The 22,373-nt window shown below is 48.6% G+C and overlaps 1 protein-coding gene across 1 annotated transcript in view; it reads right to left on the bottom strand.

Annotated features, from left to right (window-relative positions):
* Window positions 1-1,139: 1,139 nt before the first annotated feature.
* The window catches only part of TXNDC16 (thioredoxin domain containing 16), a gene marked incomplete at its 5' end in the record, with an annotated part of 32,977 nt that continues 11,743 nt past the window's right edge, over window positions 1,140-22,373 (bottom strand). The window contains 8 exons of the mRNA XM_082000423.1: window positions 1,140-1,781; window positions 3,191-3,381; window positions 4,949-5,109; window positions 5,707-5,845; window positions 10,297-10,381; window positions 15,650-15,786; window positions 16,292-16,460; window positions 22,182-22,241. Of these exons, the coding sequence (XP_081856549.1) occupies window positions 1,498-1,781; window positions 3,191-3,381; window positions 4,949-5,109; window positions 5,707-5,845; window positions 10,297-10,381; window positions 15,650-15,786; window positions 16,292-16,460; window positions 22,182-22,241 (1,226 nt within the window). The 3' untranslated portion in view covers window positions 1,140-1,497. The remainder of the gene's footprint in view (window positions 1,782-3,190; window positions 3,382-4,948; window positions 5,110-5,706; window positions 5,846-10,296; window positions 10,382-15,649; window positions 15,787-16,291; window positions 16,461-22,181; window positions 22,242-22,373) is intronic.

Here is a 22,373-nt window from a genome sequence, read left to right on the forward strand (position 1 = left end):
GGGCTTCAAGAAGAAACCAGGACTAATGGTCTATTTCTGGGCATTTCAAAATACTCCCAACCATATGGGTTGCTTGCAGGATGAGAAATACAGACTTTAAAAAGGTAGTCAGCAGTCCCTCACCATCAATTTTTCCCCTCCTCAGTAACTTCAGAGCTATAAGGAGGAGGATCTGACCCTCCCGACACATCTCAGTGTGCTGTGGAAGTGAGCAGATGTTCTTTGAAGGGGCTGGGAAGATCATCATAGCATGGGTGGGATTACACAAAGCTTCTCTCCAAACACATGGCTCTCCCAGCCCACATCCCATGCTGTCCTGCAGGCTCGGGTCCTCCAGCAAGGAACGACAGACCTTTTGCTGTCCCCAGGAGAAGGGCAGAGGCTGGAAAGCCACTTTCCCAGGTCCTGCGTCTCCCCATCGAGATACGGATGTGAAGCAGCTCCATCTCGCCTCGGCAGGGTCCGTCCCCAGCACTGCCAGCCTTGTCCTTCATCTCCCTCCCCTCGTTTCCAAAGCACTGGGCTTTCTGCAGACCTCACCCCCCCGCACTGATCCCAGCTTGGGAGGCACCAACCTTGCTGCTGTTGCTGAGAGCAAAGAAAAATCGAGGCTGCAAATAACCCCCTGGGCTTGTAACCAAGAAAATGCCAGCATTGAGCAAAGCTGGAGCTTCCAACCTGCCTGCCCTTGGGATTTGCTGGCAGATTTTTGTCCCAGCTATTCACGTCTGTTGTGATGACCTGAGCTCTGGCCTTCGTAGTGAAACTGCTTTAACCAGGTAGTCCTCTTACCCCCGAGGATGAACATGCTCCTGACTGCGGTTCACAAGTCAAGTGTAAAAAGAAGCGGGTGCCAGTTTAAGCAGCCCTGGAGGAGGTGGCACGCTTGCCCTCCCGGCTCCACCTGGGTCCAGTGCCGAGGTAATCGCTTTTTGAGAGCAGGGCTTGCTGACACACATCAGTAGAGCTGCTACTGCAACAAGGTGGGGAGAGAAATGTGCTTTTTATCCTGGAATCACTCACCCCTTCCTTCTCGTGGCCAAGAGAAGCGCCTATGTGAGACATACAGAAACTACAGAGCGGGGCTGCACTGATTCGACTCTTCCAGCGTAGTTCGTCGTGTGGGCGAGCCTCCAGCGCGCGGTGAGCTCAGTCCACCTTCTCCCCCAGCTACAGGGCGGGCTGAGCTCCCTCGCAGCGACCCCCCTTCACCTCTTGCTGTGAAATGCAATCCCAACAGCAGCCGGGGGGGCCAAGGTGTGGGGTGTACGGACACGTTTCTGGCATCAGAAATGACGGCCACCGCAGAACGACCAACTCACTGCGGCAGGGAACTCACGCTGAGGCTTAGGGGTTGGTTTATCCTTCACCGTTAACTCACAGCTGAAAGCACTCCTCTCTACGGCGTAAAGGCTCACGGAAGGGTGGGAAAGCAATAAGGTTGTCTGGGCACCGTCTGCGATCTTTCACTGCCCCGGGCAGGGGTATGCCCAGCTCTCAAAGCTCGCTGTGCCTCTTGCCCTGCTTCTCCCTTGCCGCCAGCCTCGGGGCTGTCCCCCGCAGGTCCCTCCCAGGGGACCCGACTTTCTCTGCCTTGGTCTCCTGGGACGGCTCCTCCCGGACGGCGGTGTCCCCTCCCGGGCTTTCGGGCGGGCGCCGCTCCGGCGTGTCCCTGCGGCACTGGGAGGCGTGGAGTGGGAGCTCGGGCACGGCCGTCTCCATCATCTGGAGGAAGTCGTAAGCAGGGAGAGGCGGTTTCCAGTCTTCCTCAGACAAGGTACCTGAGAAGCAAATACAGTCCCATGGTAATAAGAGTTATGCAGCCCCACTCCACAGACATTTCCCTTCTATGGCTTGCTTTGCTCTTCCAGTGAAAGCAAAATTAAAGATAGTTTCTTAAAGAACACCCTCTTTCCTCCAAAACTAATACCCCCACCCAAATGCAACCAGCCAGGGGTGCAATCCTATTTACCGGAGCTGGCCAAGGCTCCATTCCCCAAAGGCTGTGGGGGTCCCTCTGTCCTCGGACACCCCCACTGCAAAGGTCACACTGGGTGTCCATCCACCAGTGGGTGGATGTTCTGTCCAGGCCCCAGATAACTGTTAATGACCGTGCATTAGTGACACGCCGTTAGGAGTGAGGGGAGACTGCTGTCTCCACGGGGGGGAAGTGGTTCCGTGACATGAGGATGCTCTTTCATTTATGCTTGTAAGACCGACCACACGGTTCGTAGCACTTAAAAGCCCGAGGAAGGGGGCTGTGATGGCTGGCACAGCCCTTGGCTGTGCAGCGAGCCGCTCGGCCATCAGCACACCCCTCCGACACCCTGACAGCTAAGGTCCCTACCTAGGGACCTACATGACAGCCAGGTGCCTTTAGCCGTGGTGATGGAGAGACGTGTGGGGGTCAGCTGGCTCACGGGGTTCTCCCAGCGATTACTGGGTCAGAAATGATGCCTTCAGCTCTGGTGAGAACTTACACATCCTACCCCACCATACTTTTGGAAACATTTGCTTTGAAAGCCTCATTTTAAAATTCACAAGGATCAAGTGGAGTCAACCCCACTGGCCTTCTGGAGTCTGCAGCAGGCTGGCAGCCAGCAATTCCCAAGGTCCCTGCGGCACCCTATGGCTACGCATAACATGTGAGGAAGGCACATCTCCGCTGCCTTCCTCCAAAGCTTCAGTGGACTGATGAAGGCAGGAGGGGTGCAGTGAAAAGCTTCAAGGTACAAGCCAACCTTTTACGTCCCAAAGACCACAGCAAAACACCAGCTACCAGCTTCCTTATCCTCTCCTGTCCAAAAAAATTCTGGAAAGCGCTTAAAGAGCAGCTATTTCTTACGCTGACAACTGGGAGTCAGGAGTTGTTTTATTAGCAAGCTATGTTTCAGAAGGTCTGTTCGCAGCAACCGGAGAGCACAGCCAGGTTTGGGAATTATCGCAGGGTAGAGATGTCGATTCAGAACTATTCACTATTCTGAACATTAAACAGTCCCGAAGCAAACTCGCGAGTGTGGATATTCTCTTCTGGACGGACTATTTGTACTTCTCCAGCTCAAACTAGCATAGCTAGTTTTTCCATCGTTAAATTCCAGGACAGACAATTTATTGCACGTAGCATCTTCTCATAAACAGACCAGAGCTAACAGTGCGTGCTTAGGAACATTACAAACGTGTGTCCACTTACTGCTGGGAATCTCCAGTCCTGCTTTTAGCTTCTCCAGCCAAGACAAGATGTTCGTTTCAGTGATGGCCTGCTCTGATGGGAACTTGAATACCTGACCCCCAGCATGAAGGTTCACCCAGACGAGAAGAGGCAGCGAAGGCGTGGTGGTGAAGTACGCCTTCAGGACCCCGCGTCCCACCGGAGTCTTCTTCCTGTAGGGAAGAGGAGATTCAACTTGCTCACCAGTGGTTTGGCAGCACGACAGGACTGAGAGCTGAAAAAGCACCAAAGCTCTTGGGCCACATCCAGCAAAGGCACAGTTTTGCCTATGGGGCAGCCGTAGAAGTTCTCTCTGTTATTTATTAGAAGCTCGATACCTTAACTGGGGTCCAATGGGGACGGAGCAGACAGCAGGTTAGAAGTGTAAAGATAACCTCGAGCAGGAGGAGATGGACGAACTCTGTAGGAGGGTGTGAAACGTTCTCCACCGCAAGCTTTTCAGAAGAGGTGAGACAGGAGAGGGACAGACCCTGCAGCCCCCCACGTTAGTCCCTCTTTGCAGGGAGAGCTACCAGCTCCCTCCAGCCCAGCTGCTGCCACCGCCCCGTGCCCACAGAGGGTCCGCAGGGGACGGAGGCAGGAGTTGACGCAGAGGGGCTGTGCTCAGGCGGTCCAGCCCCTGGGCAGCTGCTGCGTGGTTCCCCACAGCCCGAGGAGCTGGAAGGGCAACTTCCTCAAGTGACACAGAGAGCCAGAAGAGGACTTTGAGATGGAGGGAGAGCAAGCACACGAAGATGCCGAGTCCCTCCAGCACTATTTTCAGGCTGAGAGTGATGCTCCAGGTCTGAGCTGGCTCTCGCCATGGGAATGAGGTCTTCTTTCTAGGGCTGTGCCACCCTTCCCGAGCCAACGGCCATATTCTGCCTTTTTTTGTGGCAAAGCCCTTCTGCTCTGACAAAGGACAGCTCTTTGTTTCTCAGGAAGGGAGAGCAAAAGCAGATGTGTAGGTGGGGAAGTTCCAGGGGCTCTCGTTTCTTGTGCATTACTGGCAAACAAATTGTATTCTCTCTGAAAACATGTGCATTCCCCGTTAGCTAAACTTCAGCCCACGCTGCGAGGCACTTCCCAGACTTCAAAGCACGTTATGATTAAGACGGTGAGGTGTCTCCGGGCTTGGGCAAAACAAACAGAGGCTAAAAATTGAAAAAGCAGCTAGGGAGGATTAAAAAAAATCCCCTCCCCTACAACTTTCTATTTCTTAGCTCCTGGATTCATTTTGTTACTTGAATATTTTAAGTTTGCCTTGTGGGGCTTCTTCTGGCTGTCCCTTCTTCTGAAAACTTTCTTTCCCCCAGTCAACAATCAGTAATTGCCCCGTTGTGCTTCTCTCTAATTGCTGATGGAATAAGCACCACAAAGACACTCCAGAAGGGCAAATTTACTTTTTCCTCCTACATGGGACAAAAATACAAATAACACCAGAGCTAGGGTCAAGCTACCATGCAATATCTTTGAGAACATTTTACTCTACTGAAAATTATTCCTGCAACCAATTAAACATTTACTAATTTTACTTTGTCGTGCAATTTTGCAGCTGCCCACAACACATACTGAATCATTGCTGAATGATTTGCCCTCCCAGCTCATGATGATTTCAGACCGAATAATCACATTACCAGCTAGATAGTGTTTTGAGTAATTGCAGACTCAGTTTTTACTTGCCCTGAAATGCTAAGGGTGAGCTAACGGAAAAAACCAAAGAGGTTTTTACATACTCACAAGTTCAACCAGCAAGCCACAAACGCTTGCTGGGGTCTTCCTTTTGCCAGCTTCAGCATTTCCTCGCTTGCCATTTGGCCGATGTCACCATCGCTGAACAAGATGAGGAAGGGCTTTCTGAGTTGCAAGTAGCGGGGCAGATTTTGCACGGTGATTTCTGGCTGCAAGACATCAAAACGAGAAGTTGGGGTTTATGGGCAGGAGAGAACAGGACAAAATTAGACTTTCTGTCCTTACATGAGGGGTGTGGGGGCTAAGCAAGGCTGTAGGGTCCATGTTGAACGCAAGCAGCTGGAAAAGAAGTGTGGGTGCTGGGATCTTGGTGCACGTTGAAGATGTCTACACCCAACCCTGCCCATCGCGAGCCAAGTCTGCGTGAGCAGCCGTGCGCTCCGAGATGAAGGGGCATGAGCGGAGAAGGCAGAAGCAAGGCCAGCTCAGCCCAGCTCGTGTTATGGCTATATCCAGTCTCGCAGACCCTGCGAGAGGCCAAGCCACCACGGCAGCGGGTCTGTGACTATGAGCACAAGCCAGGCGATCGACTCCCAGGGTCTCCTCCCACGAGACCACACAGCAAACAGCAGATTTCTGTCCAGACTGTCCGATCCAAGCCATAAAATTTAAAAACAAACGTAACTCAGCACAATAGAAATAATGAGCAAACATATTTATTTTGCACAGCTCCACGCTATAATCAGTGTTTCTGCAACCAACCGCAATGGAAAAAGGACTTTTTTTTTTTTTTTTTTTTTACTTACAAAAATGTCCAGCAATTCATATCTGATCATCCGCACCATGTCCTGCATGCTCTGTTTGGACAAAGCGATGCCTTCCACGCTCCGACCACCGGCCCTGGCAAGGAGGAGGGCCGGGGGGAACACGGCGTATTTACGGGACCTGAAAAAGAGGGATGGTAACATGAGCTGGCCGGGAGACTCGACACGCACCGCATCTGCTGCACGCAGAGCTGGCATCTCCATGGTGAAAAGTGGGGACAGGGGAGGGAAAGGCTGCGGTTAGAGACACAGGCACCCGCAGGAGGAAAGGGTCCTGAGCTGCCTTCCCCTGCCCATCGCGTTCCCCGCCGCGCCTTCGCCAGTCCCTGAACAGTCCTGGCGTGGGTCAACGGACAGAGATGGGGCCGACGTCTTCCCTCGTCCCCTTCTGAAACAAGCACTTACCCAGCTCGTACCAGACGCTAAATATACACACAGCACCTTCTCCTGCAAAAAGACTTCAGCGGCTAAATAATAGGGAAAATCCGAATCACCACCATTTAAACTACTTGCTGGCACTCCTCTCTCATTTTCACACCTAAGGTTAGGTGGTGCAAATACCTATCCGGTGATTTACTCTGCCTCCCAAGCCAAGGCAAACAGAAGGTCTTAGACTCCACCTGAGGGACACCAACCTAGAGGAACTAGGCTCCAGGAGGTCTGGTTTTTGGCTTGGTGAACACGGGCAATTTTGCTGAAGTCCAGCCCCACGTTAGAGCAACACACGCAGCCTGCACACATACACTCTTGGTGGAGAAGCCAGCGCGTCCTTTGTTCCCCAACGTGCTTCTGGTAAGAGGGTTCAAGGGTATTTAAGGAAAAGCTGAGAAGTGGAAAGAGCAAAAATAGGAGAAGTCTGAGCAAGGAAAGGGCAGGGGGTACATCAACTGGGAGAGCAATTTTCTGCAAGTTTGAGGAACTTCAGTCCTGAAGGCTCCAGATGTCAGTGCCCAGAAGAAGGGCGCGACGGAGGAAGTCAGCTGCCTCCACAATTTGAGGGGGGGGATGTCTGTAGTTTGTTTTTCAAAGGCTGCTGGCAATTTTTCAAAGGTTGTGACACCAGAATGGCTGGGGAAGCGAGTGAGGTGTAAGGACAATTTGCATTGTAGAGGTGGGGAGGTGGAAAGCCTTTGATTCCCTTTCCGAAAGTAATCTGGTCCATCTTTTTTTTTTTTTTTCCCATATGAGAAAGACCCAACACAGACTCAGCCTACTGCAGAACAAGCTACTTATTTTTAATGAAAGGCAGCTCATAGCAAAATTATGTTACAACCTATTGCACCTCCCTCCATAGTTTGCTCAGGCAAGTTCAGTTTTGACACTTATTTTAGCCGTTCTGAATGGGATGGAGATTTGTTCAAATTTGCTTTAAAACTCTCAGTGTTTGGCGTTTTAAGTCATCCAGGACAAAGCAAGTGGAGGGAACTGCAGATAACACATTTCCATGATGTTCAGCTCGTACGTAGGCCTTACATTTCCTCCATCACAGCACTGATCTGTCTGAAAATCATATGCCCACTGCAAATTTCTAAGGGGCACCCAAGATCTGCACTGATATCTTGATAAAGAGCAGCAGTAATGAATGACCTTGGACTCTCCTGAGGCCTTCAGATGTTGTGAAACCTGTTGCTAAACTGTTCTTGGATTTATCCAAGCCATTTCAGTTTTATTTTGCAGTATCCTCTGTTTTTTTTTAATTTATCTTTGTAAATCCAGCTGTGAGCTAAGCTTTCCCCTTTCTGCCCAGAGTCCCGAGCTCCACCAGTCACAAAGTTGAGTTTTGCACTTCTGGTCATGGCTGGGAATCCTCTGATCTATTAGGAAGGTCCTTAACTTTCCCCTCTCTTGTTTTGCAAATTAACCTGTATTTGCAATCAATTAAGACTGGTAAAACCCCAGAAAACTTTTAAATTCAGGGATTTTCAACTTCTCAAATTTCCACAGGTCTTAAAGAGACTCTCTGGCTTGATGACTTCTCAGAGGAGGTAAGGACTCTTCCTCCCTATGTCTAAATACATCAACTTGTTCAGCAGCCTCTGATAAGGAAGTTTCTTAAATACTGCCAGAAAACCAACAAATTCCCTGTCTAATAGCTAGAGTCTACCCCGAAATCACTTCTCCTCTTACTGGTACCAAGGGGTTGTATTGTTGCTTACAGCAGCTTTCTATTTATACAGCAGGGGCATTCGATGGGTAACATGAGACTTGCATTTAAATCAAAAACATCTGCAAACAAATACTTGGCAGGAATCTATGACATCTCAGTATTTGAGAAATAAATAATGACTTCATTATAAGCATTTCTTCCTTAATGCTTTTTTTTTTCATTAGTTACCAACTGAGCAGGTGCTTGCTGAGCAAACAGTTTTGCAAACAACATTCTTTGTATATTTTGTATACCTTTTTCTCTGGGAAGAGGAGACTCAGCTTTCTGTGACCTGGGAACCACAAACATTTCCTCCTTGAGCGTTTAGCAGAAGAATAGCTTTTCTTTTCTTAAGAAGGGAAGTGAGCCTGGCTCTTGCATAAGGAATTCCTGTAAGTGTTTACTTTCTACTTACAGTTGAGAAGATGACCATCTACAGTAGCTTCACCCACAAATCACAGCCAAAATCCAAACTTGGCAGAATGAATATCTATATAAACTACATTATCTGTTGCAACTAAACAGGAGCACGCTGCAGACTGCGGCTGGAGCAGGAGGATGGAGGTACATTCTCACATGTGTCACTGCTGAGAGAACACAGGCTTTTTCTTTTGGTATCTTGTTTTGTAAGATCACCCTGCCCTCCTTTCCTTTTTTTCCTTCTATCAGCTGGGCTGAGATCCTTAGGGGAGAAAAGTCTTTTAGCTCGGTGGGGGGTGTGTGTCAGATTTTTCACCCTGGTGCTGCTGGTTATGACTTCTGTACCCACCCTCGCCCAGCGATCTCCCACCCCAGCACTGAACAAGCCTGGCACTGCCTCGCTTCTAAGACCCAACCATGGCTGGTGCTTTGAGCACATTTTGGCTAATAGAGACGTACTGCCAAGATACTTGCTTTTTTTTTTCCCCCATGCATACCACAAAAATGCCCATATCTCATCAGACACGCTAGAGATGCATCGCATCTGTAAGAAACTAATGAAAACAATTCACTGTTGCATTACTGGCTGTTAAAACCACACCTGGAAAACAGGACAAGGACCTCCTGAGATTTTTAACTCTGCCTTGATAGCTAATTCCTGATGGAAATGAGATGCCAGGACAAGCTGAGGATTCTCGCCTGGATCTACCTGCATTTATAGGCACTGAAGCATCTCTCACAGTCTAATGCAAAGCACTTTGCCCCTTGCTGGAATGAGTCTTAATGACACAGTTAAGTGCACAGACTGATACGTGCTCAGATCGCATTAGCTCCAATTTGGCTTAAAGTTAGGGCCGCAATCGATGCTCTTATTCAGTCAAGAACTGGCCAAGAAAGCCCTGACTTCGCCTCCACCACATGTGCAGGAGGAAGGCTGCTATATTTTTTCAGCATTCTTCCTCCAGAAAGAGGATGCACCTCCCCAAAGCTCCGTCTGGAAATGGTGGTAACGTCTTGCTCTTGCCAAGGGGAGGGAGACGGGTGGGCACATCTTTCAAGAAAAAAAGATACACGGTAAAATTAACTGTTGAAAAGATAAGAGGGAGGTTCTTCGCCATCCTTAGCAGTTGCAAACATCTCGCGGTCAGATGCGAGTGCCCACCGGAAAGCTGGAAGAGACCAAAGGGGTTTCACACCTTTCACAGTGCTGCAGAAAGGCCGTCTGCTCCACACCACGGCAGCTCCTTGGAAAGACAGCATTTATGTCGGGGCTTTCGAACCGTTTTCTGGCACCCAGACACGACGCTCACCTCACCGCTAGCCAAGAAAGCCCTCCAGCAGTCACAAGCAGCCTCTGTTTTGGCTGCTCTTGGCAGCTGGGGGCGACCACCAGAGCAAGACTCACATTTAGACCCCGGGCTCTGCAGCAATCCCCTTACGCTCCCCTTCCCCGTCCCCACCTCAGCAGGCACTTTCGCAGCATCAGGGCAGGGAGAGGCCTTCAAGAGAAGGTGAAGGGGCTGCAGAAAGAGGAAGAGCAGTAACAATCTGTCACTTCTTTCTGATGGCAAGAGAAGGGCAAAACTGTTTTTTCGTCCTCGCGCATTGATCCTAGCTAGAGGATATAATTTTTCCAGCCTGTTTTTTCCCCATATAAATTTGGTCCTGTTTGTATTAGGAACCCAACAGATGCATGGAGGGCTGGTGCAGCTGGAGGACTGAAAACACCTAGAGTGAACTTGAACAGCAGGAAGGGAGACGGCCATTCATTACACCAGGGCTAAATGAGTTGACCATGGACAGGTTGTAAATCGGTGGCAGAGCCAGAGCAATACCTCTCTCCGGCTGAGTCCTGACCAATCTCGCTACAGGACTAAGTCACTCGTAGCAGTCTGGGGATGCCACTAAACACTCAGCACGGCCAGTGACGCTTGCTTTAGGCATTGGCTTCCACTAAATGCAGATCAGTTTGAATTCTCACCAAAGAAAAAAGAGAAACAACTTACAAAGCCAAGGCATCATCTTCAAAATACATCCCCATCGTTACATGGCCACTTAAGATGTTTCCTGCCTCTTCGAAAGCTTCCCTGGCTGTTAAAAAAGACAAAGATACAAAAATAAACAATAGAAAGAGAAGTGCCAGCTTCCTCCTGGAAACCAAATGGCTGTCTGCATCCACAGCACTCTCCCACAGCAAACTGTCTGTTGGGAAGAAAACTGATTAGAGGCTCATGAGGAATGGATGCGTCTCACGGCCGCAGGCTATGGGAGGAGGAGTTGGCAGGGGCTGACAGGATCAGAAGGAAAGTTCCTATTACAAGAACAGTATTTACTCTTTAGCCACCAGCACTGAGTTTCCAGGATCTGCGTGACAGAGGCACTGATGGAAAATGAAATGTCTTTAAGGACTTAAAGTCCGTAAGTGTTCTTGGAAACAGGAGACCAGCTGTAAGTCTAAATAGAAATCTTATACATCCTAGTGACCTTTTGGAAGTGACTGATGATGAATTAACTGGAGTAGTGCTAAGAGCCCAGCAGATAAACCAATAACTCCCTCAAGTGTCTTTTGGTTTTATCCAGCTCCTCGGAGCAAGCAGGGACTGTTCCAGGCATCCAGCTAGGATAGGGAGGATCAAAAAGCTAAACACCTTGCAGACACGGCCTGCTCACCGCTTTGTGCAGCTGCAAAGAGAGGGCAGCACCTCCGCCACCGCAGCTCAGCATAAACCCACGTGCAGCGGCTGCGGGGATCCACCACTCGCCTGATGGAGATGGCGAGGTCAGGTAGCGGATGGGGAGGAAAGGACTGGGTCGGGGCTCTCTTCATCCATCACAGCTGAATCTATCTGTGGTGAGAGAGTGAGAGCAGAGCCCCAAAAGGAAGCTGACACCAGAGCTGGTTTATACCCTCATAAAACAGCCTCAGTTTTAGGCAGCTGGATCCATGGGAGAGGCAAGCTTTGTGAGAACATGCAAGCCATAGCGCATGAGCTTGTGAAACACAGTTATAGATCAGAGATCAAAACCACTGCTGCCAAAGGTAGGGTGAAAACGGGGTGGATTTCAACGCACACACCCTTGGTATTGAGCAATTGAAAGCACAAAAAAGGCTCTTCCGACTTAAGGAGAGTGAGAAATCACACTCTTTGGAGAAGTCATGTTTTCCCAAAACTGAAGGTTACATCTCAGATACAGCCACGATATAGGTTGCTTTGTAACCTAAATAAGATCTCATTCAGATACTATTTAGTGTTCCTCATAACATTCACCGTCATATCACAACTGGCCAGCCCAAGCTCCTGGGACCGGTGACTCAGACCTCAGTAGACTGAGGCTGGCTCACAACTGGTTGCTTTTTGGTTCTTTGCCTCCTGCTTTCCAGCTACACTCAAAGCCGTATTTTCCGTTGTTTTTCCCTGGAACCACAGGGACCACAAGCTTTCCTCTACACTATTTTCCTTTCCAAATGGAAGCTTAGATCCTTAAAGGAGTGGCTCATTGAGGGTTCAGACATTGTAGGAAACAACACACAGACAACAAAGATGGTGACACAGCTTGGCTGGTTCATCTTGTGATACACAGAAACCACCATTGGATGGGTTTGATGTTGGTTTCCAGCTCTTTGGTTACTTGATTTTATCAATGTTGGAAGAAAAGCAACCCATCGGACCGGCTGATAAGGATCACCGAGAACTTCACCAACTGTGAAGTTGTCTTTTTCCCAGCTACTGGAGAAGAGGCCACGGGGCAGACCATCAGCCCACCCTGTGCCATAAGGCACCAAAGGACACAGCCTGATGCAGAAAGAGCAGGCTCACATCCAAACTTCCTCAGGAGGGCACTTCTACAGGCATTTAACTTTAAACCCTCACTTGAGATGCAAGCTCGTGTTGAAGTGCTGCCCTGGAGCAGCCCTGGCTGCAGGAATTGTCTCCTAAATCAGGACAACTTTCAGCAGAGTCCAGGCTTACTCCTTTCATCAGGGTCAGTCCTGACGAGATCCTCCCTCCCTATCACACTCCCAAATCTTTCTGTATTTTGGGGACTGTGCCAGACCCGGAGCCATGCACCAACCTTCAGATCCCAAGAGCTCATGGTGACAGTCTCTTAGCTGTGTGCAAGAAACCCTCCAAATTCACACAGCTGCACTACAGACACGAAGCCCTTCTAAAGAAGCTGTTTAAATATTTCCTAGAAAATTAGTGCCCCCTGAGAGGACCATTTTAATTCCCTGCGGGGCCTGATCACGTGCTGCAGCACATGCCTCGAGCTGGAATCCCAGCTGCCTTCCACGACAGCTGCCGTGAATTGCACAAGCCCAGCTTCACTGCAGGATTTGGGAACAAGAAGGAATAAAAATGCCAGATGAGGAAGGATCTACAACTCCTGCAGAGTTTTCGGAGTCAGGATCTGAGCATCACCCCTTGCCCCTCTAGTAGAAGGCATCTCACGAAACCATGCCCTCCAGCAGCACCTGTAGCATCTTTGCATGCCGCCTTCATTTGGTTTACACCGATGCTGGCAAGCCCTACGATGTTACCAGAGCTCTGCAGAACACAGGTGTATTTTTAAACATTTGCTGCACAGTTTAGGACAGAGTCTTACTTCCAAGTATGCTTCCAGTTTCTGCAGAGCAAACAAATTTCTCTCCTATAACTTCTCCAAGTTTCCAGGAAAGTGCTCGTTCATTGCCCTAATAATACCATTCACTTCTTTGTCATAAATATTAATTATAATTTTTCCAGCAAGCCTCTTTTAGCTCAGCCCCACTGAAGGGCTTCTTAACATAGTTCTGACGCTAAGTGTCGGAAAAAATCCAGGGCTTTATTTAACTGGACATCTCGTTGCTCTGTTTCAGTTAATGAGAAACGGCAATGACAGGGTGCATTGCTGGTTCAGGTTACAGCAGCAATTCTTGCCGTGAGAAAATCACTGGAAATTCCAGATAAGTCTGCAAGCTGATAAGAGCAGCAATGTGGTTTCCCTGACTCTGGCCTGGGTTTGGTGCCAGAACAGCTGGCTCCAGTCTTCTGCTCCCTCAGGTCGTCCTGCATGACGCTCGAACCCCCCTCAGGGCACCGGCAGTGAATGCACCACGTACTTCATCTCCCTTGGCATCCGTGGCTGAGCTACCCCAGACTGCGGATGCCATTCCACATTGCAGACGGAGCGTGCCCCGAGGGAAGAGGCAATCTTCCGGGCAATCTCCGCACAGGGCTGTCTGGAAACCTGCAAGACTCTTGTTTGCGCAGAGGGATATTAACTTCTCCTATATAGGAAAGAGTCTGAGCTCACACTTCCAGCCAGATGCAGGCAGGTTCCTTCCGTGAACTCCCCTCCGTCCCCATCTTGCCCCAGGTCCTAGCATGGGGCTAATCCAGGCTCCACTACTGCAGAGAGTGGAATATGTGGAATAGAGGGAAGATTTTGGAGCTCAGATGATGAAAACCAGGCAGAAACTGGCTAAAGGGGTTTTGAGATCAGTAAGATTTTCTGCTATATTTAACAGACTTCGACATAGGCACTCCAGAAGAAGGCAGGCATATTAGCTCTCAGCTGGCGCAGTGAACACAGTCCAAATGTTTTCTGGTTGGTTCCAGACATTTTATTTTGTTCTTACCTCTGAGCACAGTGGATTCCCTCTGGACCTCCTCATGTGAGAAAGTACCTTGATTTGCATTTAACCAAAGTTTACAGGCACAACAAAATGAAAAACAGTCTGAAATTTTGACCTTCACAAAGATCAGAAAAATCTCCCTTTTTTACTGCAGTAATTCCCAGGGGTAGCTGGTAATGGAGAGACCGTGGGGTTGGAAGGTCCTAGCTCTCCACTGTGGATTTGACTGAAGTATGACATGATGTTCCCTTTCCAGACTGATTTCATTGGGGTTGTTCAGTCTGGAGAAGAGGAGGCTGAGGTGAGACCTCATCGCTCTCTACAGCTACCTGAAAGGGAGCTGTGGTGAGGTGAGTGTTGGTCTCTTCTCCCAAGTAACTGGCAATAGGACGAGAGGAAATGGCCTCAAGTTGCACCAGGGGAGGTTTAGATTGGATATTAGGAAAAATTTCTTCACTGAGAGAGTGGTGAAACATTGGAACAGGCTGCCCAGGGTGGTGGTGGAGTCACCATCACTGGAGGTCCAAAAATGTGTGGACGTGGCACTTCGGGACATGGTTTAGTGGGCATGGTGGTGTTGGGTTGATGGCTGGACTTGATGATCTTAAAGGTCTTTTCCAACCTTAATGATTCTCTGATTCTGTAACTCCTTCTCCCTTGTTAATGTATGATTGCCACATGAAAAATCACCATCACGCTTGGGTCCATTTTCTCATCTTTCAGAAAGGCTGTGGAAACCCACCGGATCCTGGACCACAGCTATGGCACGCCACGAATGATGCTGGAGCAGCATCTGAGCAGGCAGGAGAGGGAGACCATGATGTCTCCAAGTTTCAGCCTCTGGCCAGGACTATACTGACTGTGAGTACAAAGTGAGACAAATTCAGACAAGTTCAGAACACTCCTTCCAGCAACTCTGCTTAGCATTTCTAGCTGATGCCCACCACTCTGGGGACTGTGTCTACCTATTTCAAAGTCCACAAGTGGATTTCATTGAGTTATTCACATTTCATTCCTTTTGATGTAAGAAATTTGTATTTTACCTTATTGCTGCTTTGCTTTTTTTTAAAAAAAAAGGGGTTTGGATTGTGTGTTAGTTGCAAGGACTGGGACTACCACATTTGCAGGAGTCAGCAAGATAACTATCAATCCAATAGTGGAAAGGGCTTTGTTTAAGCAAGAGTATGTTGCAACATGTTGTACATGGACTACAAGAAGAGGCTGATGGATCTGGGCTTGTTCAGTCAGAGGCTCAGACGGGATTTAATGGCAGCCTACAACTACTTTGAAGGGGACTTATGAAGAGGACGGAGCCAAAGTCTTCACAGTAAGAGGCAGGAGACACAACAGAGACAACAGGCACAAATCATGGCTTGGTAAGTTCAGATTGGGCATCTGCAAAAATTTCTTTGCAGAGACAGGTCACCCAGGGCACTGCCATTTTGTACTGTGCCAAGCATGATGTCTCAATCTCCGTCAGGGTTGTCAGATGCTACCACACTGGATGTAGTAAGCGTGCCTGGCAGCTGAACATCCTCTGACCTTAGGTCCCACATCTGGAATCACCTGTGGTCTTACAAAAATTCTAGTTACAAAATTAAAAAGGGTGGTGCCAGGCAGGCTGTGATGTGAGCAAACATGCTTAGAAAAAATGAGACACGGAGGAACTTCCAAACGTCTGGAATCATCCCTCTCCCATCAGGAATGAAACTGAGTGCTTGATCCACAAATACCACACTAACCTTCAGTTGTGGCTGTGCCAAATACTCCTAGAATCGAAGTGTGGGGATAGGATGACAGCTCAGATGGAAACTCTCCTCTTAAATATCCTTCTGCTTCCTCAATCGTGGCCAGCTTCAGAGGGCAGGAAACTCGGCTCCTACGGAAAGGCAGAGAAACAACATAGGCTGCCACCTTCTTCACTTTTGGGATGCCCTTCACAAAAGGGCAACCTCAATCCAACAATGCCCCAACTCAATATGACAACTGTTATGACTCACTAGAGGCAAAAATAGGTCGCCTGGGAAGGAAGAACAACGCCTAGTCACAGAAAGGCACTGGAGCTGGTTATGGGGAAGAGAGAACAGCCCTGAGCCAAACTGCTTGCTCTGAGATCCTCGGGATCCCCATTAAAAATAACAGAGAAGGAATTCCAGCAGAGAGGGGGACAGTGACAACAGATGCATGCGCTGTCCAAGAACAGATGTTCCCTGACATTGAAAAGCACAAAGAGATATTAAGCTGATTTCCAAACCAGGTCTACAATCAGATCTGACATTATTTTTCCAAAAAGGGTTTCCATTACACAGGCCGTGAAGTATCCAGAACATCATCTAGCAGATGTGCCAGTCTTACTGTGTGGGGACTCATTAACAGACACTCACAGCATGATGAAGCTGGTCAGTTCTTCGGTTCCCCACATGCCATTGTACATCACGGATCGCTCTCCCTTCTCGTAAATCTTGATGGTAGGAAACTGAGTGACATTCTCCTTTGTGCAAATGCCAGGCCAGTCCCAGCAGTTTACCCGAGAGAGCAAAACCCCCTGAGTTCCTAGAGTGGAAACCAAATACATATAAATAATATGAAAAAGAAAAAGAAAAAAAAAAGAAATGGTGGAAAAAGAGAGTTTTTTGTGAGCTTCTTTGGATATTATCGCATATATTTGTATTAATCCTGCCAGAACTCCTATTTCCTTTGGCGTGCATCCTGTAGGGCTGGATCCTAACACACCGCATGCACATGGAGCGAGCCCAGGTGGGCTACCGCTGAGAAGTTGCTGGACCATTCCTGGAGTCAAATGCTGCTTTGTGTGGGCAGGATGTCAAAATCCAGCCCTGAATATACAATTCCATTGAGTACAGGCTATCTCCCTCTTGAAATCATTCATGGATATGCTTTAGACTTTTGAGCATAATAGTAACTATTTCCAGCCTGCAAATGTATTAAATACCCCAGCAGGTGTAGATGGATCCAAACAACAGACCGTGGAGGGAATAAACTCAGGGAAGTGGTAGGTTGCACTTCTCAGAAGGAAATTCCCAGCGACATTCACATCTGGCTGGTTACTCAAAGGAACACCGTGAAACCCTGAGGCAACTCTCCAGAAGGATAAAAGGCAGAAAGGAAAGGTACTGGAAATACCTTAGGAATAAGGTCAAGACAAAGAAACGATGCAGGTCATCACTTACAGGAAAGAGGGAAGATAAAGCTTGGCACAGAGGAGGCTGATGCATTCAAGGCTTTTTCATTTATTAAGGTATCCAGTATTGAAAAGTGTCTGTTCTACCTAAAGCATGGAGCCCAATACACAAGGAGTAGTTAAAGGTCTCATAAACATGACAGATGTAAAAGAAGCTGGCAGTCTGATGGCATTCACCCTACCCTACCTATGCAAGCTGCTCATCTCCAAGCCACTAGCAGCTACCTTTAGGACCTTAAGAAAGAGCCTGGGGTCTCACAGGTAAGGGAGAGGGATAGGAAGAGCACTTGGGAATTACAGAGCAGTGGTTCCTGGTACTAAAAAAGCTTTTTACGGGTCTCACCAAAGCAATAAACTCAAGGGATTCATAAGCAGTGAAACAAATGAAGGTTGGTCCCCTGCATGCTTTCCATGAGCGCAAGACACAATGCCTGCAGCTCCAGCATGTCCTTCTATGAGCTTTTCTTTCATTTGCAGGTTGGGTGAAGACCAGCACACACTGCTGCTGGTCCGTGGCTAAGCCTGTGCTAACCAGCTGGCAGGTGAACCATCACTAGCTTCACTAGCCACCACAGCCTGGCTGCCAGCCTTGCTAACCTGCCTCCTACCTACTTGCGGGCTTGACCAAGGACAGCAGGGCTGTGTACAGTCCTCAGGCCATATGTTGTCCATGCTCGCTGCAGGAATGCCAAATCTCAGAAATCTTCACGCCTTCCCTAAATTTGTTTGAACAGGATTCAAGAGTTACATGGGAAAGGTGGGATGAAACCTAGAGACAAGTACGCACATGGAGGCAGCCCATCGCAAAGTGTCCTTCAGAGACCAGGGTCAAGGCAGGTGATGAGGATTTCTTAAGAGAGAAATCAAAACAGCCAAGCTTTCTTCTCTGTCTGTCCTGGGTTTGATTCTGATCACTAGTTTCATTAAAGGCCTGCTGATGGAATAAAACACACACATCTAATCTGTAAATGATCCCGAGCCCAGAGGGGCAGAAAGCAATTTGAAGGGCTAAGTGTAACAACAGCAGCATTCTGTAATGAGAAGATATCATCAGTGCTGCAGAAAAGGGCAAAGCTCATTCTGGGATGAACTTCCAACAGAATCTGCAAGGCATGGGAGGAAAATTATGCTCTTCTGCCCCGGTCAGACCGCTGCAGAGCCCAGCAAGTCAGGCTGGGAAACATGTTTTTGGAAAGGCTTAAGCAGATGAGAGAGAATATGGAGAATTTTGGAAGACATGCCTCCCGAGGAAAAACCCAAAGAACTGTGTTTCTTTTGACTGGAAATTGCCTGGAAGAAAGAAACAATAAAATCTAACAATATGTAAAGTCAGCTCTGGAGGTGACAGTCAAATCAGTTCCTGTTGCCAGCTGGGCAAGGACAAGCAACAACCCATTCCCAGGTAAGGAGGTTTGACCAAATATGAAAACAAGCTACTGAGAATCAAGCACAGCTGAATCTTTTTGGCAGAGAAGCTGTGGAAGGGTTTTAATCATGGGTTAGAAATGTGCCTGCCAGGGATGGGCAAGCATCTCTACAGACAAGGGTGAAAGCAGAGGTGACCATAGCATGTGTTCCTATTGCTGTGACCCACCAGACCATTTTCTGCAACCCTCATTTTAGGTTCTGCCTTGCAGCTCTTTCACACGAGGAGTTTGCTGCTGTTCTGCCTTGTGACAAACTCATGTACAGAAAAAGCAAGCGGCAGCACGGAGCTAAGGGTCTGCAATTCCACTCAGACAGTCAGGAGTTGTCAAAACACTCCATCAGAGCAGAAATAGCTTGTGTCATTCTCCAGGCTTTGAAATAACATCTCAAATTAAAAGCCTGCCTCTGGATTTATTTCACACCTCTGATCCCGTATAGCTGGTTCTCATCATCTGTTACCACATAATCTTGTGTCTTGCCCAACTCTGAAAAATAATGACATGGAAATAGGGCTTTGATGTCTTGTGAAAATTGAGTTGCAAGGCTGCTCTAAGGTCCCTCAAATATGAGTTCTAGTATTTGGATATTACTTTGGGGGATTACGTACCAAAAGTGCTCCTAGGGAGCCCATTCTGGCCTGAGGAACACCTTGTACAGGGTGATCACTCTCCCATCCCAACCTGCACCATGTTGTTAATTACTGAACAAGCAGCAGTTTCAGGAGTTGAGTAACTCAGCAACAGACTGTTCAGCCCTGTGGTCACTGTTGAGCTGCTGGATGGGAGGAAAGATGAAAGAGGAACACAAGATTGTCAAGAGGAGGAATCCAATATGGAATGGGAAATGACTACCCAGACAGCATCACACAATGGACTCCTAAATCCTTACTTCAGATTTAGGTTCCATGAATATACATTGCTAAATCATGCAGGTGATTTTCATGTCTTTGAACTACAACTTCAGACCCGTGTCTTTGGAAGTTGTTGGTCAAGAAGACTCCACAAGCACAGAAGAGGGAGGCAGAACTGTTTTTCATCACAGTATATCGCTCTTCTTAGAAATTGGTTTCCTCTCTTCTTTGCAAAAAAGGCCAATGACACACCTAAGAAATGCTCAGCACTGTCTCACCTTCACATCTTCTTCTGCTGTCCCAGGGGTGCCGCTTCCATAAAGTCACATTTTGCATAAGAAAACAAGAGCTGCAGCAGTGAGAATGGCACGCTCTTGCTGCAAGAGAAGCAAATGTGCTCAGTGCAGCAGGACAAAGATGCTTTTCCTGATCTCTTGCTAGATTGTATCTCTCAACAAAGGGAAAACAATTGTGGGCCTATAAACTTAATTTCGTGATGATCTGCTGAACATCTGTTACTGGATGATTCACAGGGTCACTCCAGTCTTGAGCTTGATCTCATTCGCCATTTTGCCATTTTGCACAGAGAACGGGCATCAAAAGTGGGACCTAGTTCTGCAACAAAAAAAGGTGCCTCTAGAGCAGGTGATTCATGCCTCAGACAGCTGATCTTGGCTTCTCAGCCCTTAGGAAGAAAGCTCCACCCCAGAGAGAGACAGGAATACCATTGCTTCTGGGGGAGCTGAGAGATTGCCCCAAAGCCGTATCTGATGTTTCATTCTCAGTCCTGCATAACTCAAGCTCTTCTTCCTGATCCAGACTTCTGCCCCTTGCACTGGTGTATCTTCTGTCATCCTGGCCATAACTGAGAGCCCAGGGACCCCCATCCTTTTAGGTCTTCCAGCTCCCCTGGCAGCCCTGCCTGTGACTGAGGATCCCTCAGCAGCAGAGACAAAGGTGCATCTTGCAGGAACTCCCTCCAGTTCTCTTTCAATCCACTGACACAGCTGTTCTCCATCCTCTCCAAGGCCACAGCAGGGAAAGCAGACTGAAGTCATACCATAGGCCACATCTGTGCTGGGAGTCTTTGGTGGGATCTCACTGATCACAGAGGAAATGCCCTGACCCCAATCAGTTCCTAATCTCTGTTGAGAATCTGCCTGTGGCTGCTTCCATGTACCAAGATTGTTATCAAATGATTCAAGAAACACATGGTGAAAGCTTGGCTGCACACAGTCAGACAGGGTTTGGCCACTAGCTCTCCCAGGTTGCTCCTCTAGCTGGTCTGACTGCTGGGGAGTCTAAAAGAAACCCCAAACCATCAACCATAACATCTCTAACAACAACCCTCCCTGAGCTTTCCTGTTTATTCCTGGGATTTCAGTCCAGATCAAAGCTGCTGGTGACTTACCCTTCCATGCAAACTATGAATGCAGAACTGCTTTCATCCAAACCACAGCACTGTCTGCAGCATTCCCAGGAGGGTTTCTTGTAAGCAACTCCCCCTGCATCTGCTTCCCAGAAAGCTGGTTGGGTCCTCTGCAGACTCTGTATATGTCCACACTACTGAGAGCTCACCCTGAATCCTGCTTGCACTCTGCAGGACACAGTGCCTGGTCCCAGTGGAGTGCCATCACCAGGAGAAATGAGCCTTGATGAAGAAGAAAAACCAAGACAAGATACCAGCCACCTCCAGGGGTGCCAGAACAGCTCTCGCCCAGATCCACACAACGTCCCCACTGTGCTGCAGTGAGTTGGGGACGAAGCCACCTGACTTCCCCCTGCAGCCATGGGGAAAAAGGGGCATCTCTGGAGGAGATTCAGCCCATATAAGAATGATGGATGCGCAGAAGAAGCCAACTCTCTCCACTAACTGTAGAGAGGGATGGGGCTGAAGACCTGAATGAAGCTGAGTTGGGACTTACACTGTTCAGGAACTGCTCAGACCTACTAAGTCTGAACTGCTCACTCCCTCCTGCCTTTACTACCAGACTGCCCGATGTGTGCTGTCTTTAACTGTTGCTGATTCTTCACTGTCACGTGTTATTTATGGAGTTCTGTGGCTGCCTGCAAGACTTCCCACGTAATTAAGCCAGTCTGCAGGCCCTGAAGGCATCGTTGTAAATTCTTCCTCTGACATCGTCCTGCCCCAGTGGATCTGGGCCTGCCATGATGCAGGCTACAGTGCCTGCTGTTTGCCCCTCCTTGCTCCAAAGCCCACCCTATGTCACCCGCTGCTGCTGGTGGTCTGCCCTGGCCCTCCCCATGCTCTTGGGCATTCATGAAGCAGTCACTGTGCCCACCGACATCACCATCATCACCACCAACCATCACCTTCATCCATCACGCTCTCACTGTGCCCACCAACCATCACCATCATCCACCATGCTGTCACTGTGCCTACCAACATCGCCATCATCACAACCAACCACCACCATCATCCATCATGCTGTCACTGTGCCCACCAACATCGCCATCTCAGCTGCAAGGCAGTTTGGGCAGCTGGTGTGTACCAATTTACACCAACAACATAAGGCGACTGCAGAAGGCTGCATTCCCAGTCCCATGACTTTACAGAGCCACAAATACACCACAAAGATCCCTAAATAAGAAACAAAGGACTCTTCCTAAGCAACCTGATGTGGGTATGCCTTCCTTAAGAGTTTGAGAGGAAAAAATAAGTATATTCTGGGTGAGGGAGTGAGGTACCATCCATATCCTCCCGCTCTTCTGGTTCCTACTGCCAGGGCAGGTACATGCCAGCTGTAAAGCACTCAGACCTGTGGCAACTTACCTTCCAGGTGATAGGCCACCTCAGTGTAAGACCTCAGCACTGCCAGGGACACTGCCTCCCCTGAAACACAGGAGAGACACAGCCCTGAGAGACATACAGGTGACAGACCAGCCCCACCTTGCTCTCTGACAATGTCACGTTACGATTCTCTGCATCCCAAGGTGCTACAAGCTCTGAAAGACTTGAAAGAAA

This window comes from Phaethon aethereus, assembly GCF_964289735.1.
Source record: "Phaethon aethereus genome assembly, chromosome: 5".
Taxonomy (NCBI): Eukaryota; Metazoa; Chordata; class Aves; order Phaethontiformes; family Phaethontidae; genus Phaethon; species Phaethon aethereus.